General features: G+C 32.6%; 1 protein-coding gene across 1 annotated transcript; it reads left to right on the top strand.

Annotated features, from left to right (window-relative positions):
* Nucleotides 83-1731, top strand: LOC107631191 (isoflavone 4'-O-methyltransferase). The gene is made up of 2 exons (XM_016334548.2): nt 83-1079; nt 1172-1731. Exons 1-2 carry the CDS (start codon nt 285-287, stop codon nt 1472-1474), a joined length of 1098 nt encoding a protein of 365 aa, XP_016190034.1. The 5' UTR covers nt 83-284; the 3' UTR covers nt 1475-1731.

Raw genomic sequence — 6926 nt, 5'->3', positions numbered from 1 at the left:
TATAGACAATATAATATATATAAATTTAGCTTTGTTTGTAAAACTGGTCAAATTAAACAGAAAATGACAAGAAATAAAATTCAGTTAACCTGCCTGAACATAAACAAGTAAAACAGCCTCACCTACCCCTGTCCTCACTCAACTTCACCCACCCACTTTACCCTGCACTGCCTCACACTTGAGACGACGACAACAACAACAACCGTCTTTCTTAAATAAAAAGCTTTCGTATATAACACTTTATTCTTCACACTCCATACTCCATACATAGCTAACAAACAATTATGGATTTGAGTGCTAACTCCAACGGCACTAGCAGCAGTGAAGAGAGTGAATTGTACCACGCACAGATCCACTTGTACAAGCATGTCTACAACTGGGTTAGCTCCATGGCTCTCAAGGCTGTTATGGAGTTAGGCGTTGCTGACGTCATCCACAACCACGGTAAACCCCTCACTATCTCTCACTTAGCCTCTGAGCTCAAGCTCCACCCTTCCAAAGTCGGCGCCCTCCACCGTTTCCTCCGCCTCCTAACACACAATGGTTTCTTCGCCAAGACCAAGCTTCTAGAAGGACAAGAAGAAGAAGACGCTTACGCTCTCACCCCTCCCTCCAAGCTTCTCATCAAGAGCAAACCAACGAATCTTTCGCCCATCGTGAAGGGATCACTCCATTGGAGCTCCCTTAACATGTGGCACTCTTCCGAGAAGTGGTTCACTGAGGACAAGGAACAAACCATGCATGAGACCTCTTCTGGAGGACAGAGCTTCTGGGATTTTCTCAACAACAACCCTGATTGCATCGCCATGTTCCAGGAAGCCATGGCCGCTGATTCATACATGTTCAAGATTGCGCTCAAAGAGTGCAGGCACGTGTTTGAGAATCTCGGCTCCATTGTTGATGTTGGTGGTGGTACTGGTGGTGTCTCCAAGCTTATTCATCAAGAGTTTCCGCAGTTGAAGTGCACCGTTTTCGACCAGCCGGAGGTTGTTGGTAACCTCAAAGGAGATGGGAATTTGAACTTTGTTGGCGGTGACATGTTCAAATCGATCCCTTCTGCTGATGCAGTCTTACTCAAGGTATCTTGATTCTGTCGCCATTAATTGGTAACTAGCTAATTAATTGATGATGTAGTCTGATCTAATGGTTTTTGATTTGGTTTGGTTTTCAGTGGATTTTACATGACTGGAATGATGAGCAGGCCTTGAAGATATTGAAGAACAGCAAGGAAGCTATTTCGGAAAGAGGGAAAGAAGGGAAGGTGATAATCATAGACATATCCATCGATGAAACCAGCGATGATAAGGAATTGATTGAGCTGAAACTGGATTATGATTTGGTGATGTTGGCAATGTTCAATGGAAAAGAAAGAGAGAAGAAGGAATGGGACAAGCTCATCCATGAAGCAGGCTACAGTAGATACACCATTACCCCAATTTGTGGCTTCAAATCTCTTATTGAAGTTTACCCTTGATTTTATTTCAAAGTGTTTTGTTATGATGTCTAAAAATTATTGTCTAATTATTAAAAAAATCAAATAATTAATTTTAAATTAATTATTATAAAAAGCAAATTAGACACCAAATAAAAATACCATAAAATTAGCCTTATTTTGATATGAGTAATCTGTTTGTAATAATCAACTCTATATCTTATGCTACTTATGTTTCAACAAAGGATTAGTTGAGATTCAACGCATCATGAAGTGTTATTTAATTTTTAACTTCTTAATGATATTGCAAGTTAATTATATTTCTTGAGCCTCCCAAATTATGTGGGAATTCAAGCATGAAGCTGTTGCAAAATGGCTAACCAATAAGATTTAATAATATACCTTAATCGTTACAAAAAGTATAGAATACTAACCAGTCATTAGAAAGGCAATTTTATTAGACACATCATAAAGATACTTTTATGGTTAGTGGTTAAATTTATCTTGCAACTACCTTAATTTGATAATAGTTTAATTTTATTTTTTATATAAAAAAGTATAGGTAAACAATAAAAATATTAAACAATGTGAACAATAGATATATCGGATGTTTATTTCATTAGGTGTACGGATGGTTATTCTAATATTAAGATTTAAGTGGATAATTTGAGAGTGTAGTGTGTTTTTAGCCAATTTTAGAGCCTATTATTTACATTGTTTACAAAAGTTATTGTCAACTTAACAAAATCCTTTTTATAATGATTAAAATTTTACATTAAATTATATATTTTTTTAACTTATTCTTAATTAAAAATATTAATAAATAAATATTAGAAAAATCATGAGGTAAAATATTGTCCTACTATACATATATTATCCTTGAAGAAGTATATTCTAAAAGGTAAATTCTATGGTACCTTTTATTGTGGTGTTTAATTTCTTTGTCTTTTTTAATAAGTTAGGCACCATGTTTTAGGCACCATAGCATTCACCATTCTAAAATTCTAAATCAGTAAGAATAATTAGTTATTATACAGTGATCGAAATAATATATAGAAATAGAACACACGACAATTATATTTATGTTGGAGCATTTATATATGTGCCTCCCAAAATCAGATATCATATTAGAGATGGCATTATGTTATATAACAGCAGATCTTATTGCTTCAGGCTGAATTACCACGTATATGAAACAATTATATTATGATAATGGTATCCTTCATAATTTATAAGTCAGATAGGTTTCTTAGCTTAAAGATTTTATTATAAGTCAAGTAATCAAAATTGGGGATGAATCTTTCTACTCAAAATTACAGCATCAATATTTTTAAAAATTTTGAGGATTGGAGATCTAGTTAATTTTTTTAGCGAACAAAGACGGCCAATTACCTAATTAATTTGAAGTATTACTCTAAAAAAAAAGAATTAAGGAGTTAAACCAGTCAAGCTTAATGCACCGTCTGTTATTGGAAACTAATCAAACTATAGTTGCTAATATATTAGAAAAGTCACAGAAATATCTAGCTTTGGAATAAAGGGAGAAAAGAATGCATTGTCAAGAATGGCAACTGCATGGACATATTCACATTTGGAAAGAGTAAGTGTAGGAAATCAAAGAATCTAATTCTATGACTACGTAGTAGTGCAGTATGTAGCATCAGTGGTGGGGTCATCTGACTAAGGTAGGGGAGACGGTGGTCAATTCCAAATTTCTAAAGGAGTCTTAGAGTGTAGTATCAAAATAAATAAAGCTATCTGTATTAAATGTAGAAGTAGATGATCCACACTCTAGAAGGAAGAAGAATAAGTAACTGAACAAATCAACTAGTAAGTCAAATAAAGCAATGGTCCCATCAGATTGTGTAAGCCATGTGGAGATTGCGTAAGCGGCTTTGTTGCTTGTTTGAGATCAACATAACTACCACCAAGTAGATGACAAATTATTTAGAGTGACTAGATGCATAAACCATCTGGAGATCTTTTATTTTTTTATAAGGGTATTATATGGATTACCTTGTATGTGTATACTTTTATTGTACATGTTCTTCTTCTATTATAAAAAAAAATTTGATGATAAAACAAATAAAATGAAATACGAAATTTATTTTTTATATTATAAAAACATGTATATATAAAGAGATGTATGTAATTTTTTTTTTCCTATTACAAAATATAGTTCCTAAAAAGGCAATGAGATTGTGACCTGATCAAGAAGTTTGTATGTCATTCATATCAAACCAAAGTTTTCTACGGTTTTATGGTCCACTATCGACAGTTTCGCCAATTATAAACTTGTTTGATAAAATTTTTTAAAGAGTTGCTTATATTTTTCAAAGCATTTTATTTTATATTTAGAAAATTAAAAAATTCATTTATTTGTGCTTGTGATTTTTTGGGAAGGATGATGGACGCCCTAGGCTGGCTCTTGTAAAGTGGGAGTTGATACAAGTACCGAAAAAACTGGGAGGGCTGGGTGTGGGAGATGCGACGATTCGGAATACTGCTTTATTGTTTAAATGGTGGTGGAGGTTTTCTAAGAAAAATTGTCCTCTGTGAAAGAAGATTGTCTGCTCGTGTAACAATATGAATCATGGGCAGTTATTATCAACTCAAACTATACCAGCAAAAGGAGGTCCGTGGAGAGATATCTGTCACTTGCAAATTAAAGAACAACATGTCAGACAAAAGATGATTGACGGTCTGGCTATGTAAGTAGGTGATGGCAGATCAACCAGATTTTGAAAAGATACATGGCTACAGTCGGGAAAGCTTAAAGACTCCTTTTCGAGACTCTACTTGATTTCAAATAACAAAGGATCCGTGATAGGGGACTGTGGGTTTTGGGATGGGATAGAGTGGGTTTGGAACTTTCAGTGGAGGAGGGAACTTCGCCAATGGGAGATTGACAGTTTGAACCAAGTTTTAGATATCTTACAAGCTGTGAGATTGATAGAAGGTGCACAAGATAGAGTGGTGTGGGTATTTGATAAGGAAGTCGTTTATACTACTAACTCATTTGTGCAGGTGTTGTAGGTACAGACCATGACAGAAGAAATTCTCAGATACAAGTTCACAAGTGGAATCTGAAAAGTTTTTGTGCCCCCTCGAGTAGAGTTGTTTACTTGGTTTGTGCTGGTAGGCCGAGTTAATACAAAGGATCGGTTGAGTAGAGTAGGTATCATTGAACGAACTGATAACATTTGTGTTATGTGTAAAAAGGAAATCGAAACAGTAGAACATTTGTTTATTATGTGTGAGTATGCATGGCAGGTGTGGTGCGCGTAGATTAGTTATGTGGGTCGTGCATGGAGCATCCCAGGATCCATAAAAGAGCATTTTGAGAGTTGGAGATCATTGCCCTTGAGAAAAGACGTGCGGAAAACGTGGTTAGTGGGGTTCTTCTCAGTTATATGGAATATCTGGCTATGTAGGAACGAGATCATTTTTAAGAACAAGTCTATAGATGTAGTAGATTGTGTTGCTAGGTCGTTTTGTTTTTCTACGAATTGGTGCAAATAACCTATGTTGTTGATGGCTATGACGGAGATGACATAGAAGTTACTTACGTTTATGTTTTCTATGCTCCATTTAGTGTGTTGAACTTGTTTACTCTTCAAAAAAAAAAAAAAGAATTGGGCATGGAAGTGCCTACAAAGAAATTAAATTTTGGGCCTCTGATCTCGTTCCTTATCTTCTTTTAACATCTAAAAGGCTCTAGTTCCATCACGCACGTGTGTCACTTGACTCACTAGGCCCATAATGTTTCTTTCCTTCATTATTTGGTTAAGACTCAGGAGTAATGGTTATTACTTATTAGGAGGCGTAATTCATATTCTAATATTTAGAATTTAAATATATAGGTGAGTTTTTAATAAAAAGATAAAAAATGCAATTTTTTTATTTAAAATTAAAAAAGATTAAAAAATGAATTGAGATTCTTAATCATTTTTTTGTTAATGTCTATATCTATGTTTAGGTTTATAAAAACTATGAATATTATGACATATATTTATTATTTATTTTTTTTATTAATTATCTTAAATTTGAGTTCACCAAGTTAAAAAATAATCAGTTTATGAATAGATATCTCCTTACAAATTAATTCGATACTCCAATTTGATTATTTTCCCCTTCTCTTTGTTTTTTTTTAGTTTTGCTATAAATTCGGTTAGATTAAATTGTTATGCTAATTTAAATATTGATATTAAATATGCTGACTTTGGATGTATCTTTAATAATTTGGATGGCTCTTAATTGAAAGGATACACAGAAAAGATTCAGAATCTTAGTACTTTTTGCACCAAAAATATATGTAATTCTAAAAAAATAAAAACAAACAAACACATTATGAGTGTATTTTATGAGATGACTTAATATTCTTCTTTTCGCGTTCTCAACATTCATTGTGTATAAAGTTATGATACACTAACTCGTACATATCATTCATTCACAACTATAAAGTATATCATCAAAATGGTTGATAAAATAAAAAATTAAATAAAGTTGGAGAGACACATAGTTATCTAATAATGTGCCTTTCATAGTCCTTTTCTAATAATTAATTCTATTTTCATAATTCGATTCCGACTTGTATAGTGCCTTTTAGAATTATTTTTCTGTTCATATAATTGATACTTAGGTATCTTACTTGTTTGAAATATTTATAGTATATTACAAACCACAATGATACACAAATACTGATTAATAACTAAAAATAGTAACATGTATATAATAAATCAATAACCTGCTATTTCATTCATAATAAAGAATGGAACTGGTCATCATGAACTGGTGGTTGGTAGCTACTATATATAGGCTTGGTTTGGTAAAACTTTTCGAAGAGGTGCTTGTACTTTTTAAAAGTTCATATCGGGATACTTTTAAAAGCATTTAAGATAGAGTTTTCCAAAGTTAGCTTGTGCTTTTCAATATTTAAAAGTCTAATATAACCTCATATGTTAACTAATTTTCAAATTTAATGCTTGCATTTATGTCTATTATAGTATTTTTAAATTTTAAAAGCTATTTTACCAAATGTAATTGTTGTTACTTGTGATTATTAAAAGTAATTTTTAATTTGGTTTACCAAACATAAATATTACAACTTTTAAAAAGCCATCTTTTAAAATAAATTATAAATTATTTTAAAAAATAAAAATTTTACCAAATTAAGTCTTAAAAACAATTTATTTTTTGTTTTTGAGTCTTAGATAGTTCGATGCAGTCTTTCTGAGTCTTTTTTTTTGTACAATACGTTATACACACATTAAATGCTGTCTTTTCCACTATGCATTTAGGAGACATATTTGTCATTAAGACAAGCCTATGCAGTCTCTTATTTTTTTTTTTTGGACAGACAGTCTCTTATTTCTCTGGTGGGCTAGCTTTTGCTTATGGGCCTGGTTTACATTTGCAGGCCTTAGTTTTTGGGTCAATACTCTCTTTGGGTCAATACTCTCTTCAGCTCTTATAAATAAAACGTCCAATACCG

Source organism: Arachis ipaensis, chromosome B03 (genome assembly GCF_000816755.2).
Source record: "Arachis ipaensis cultivar K30076 chromosome B03, Araip1.1, whole genome shotgun sequence".
NCBI classification, from domain to species: domain Eukaryota; kingdom Viridiplantae; phylum Streptophyta; class Magnoliopsida; order Fabales; family Fabaceae; genus Arachis; species Arachis ipaensis.
The sequence above is the reverse complement of the archived record's forward strand: the minus strand, read 5'-3'. Positions and strand labels throughout refer to the sequence as shown.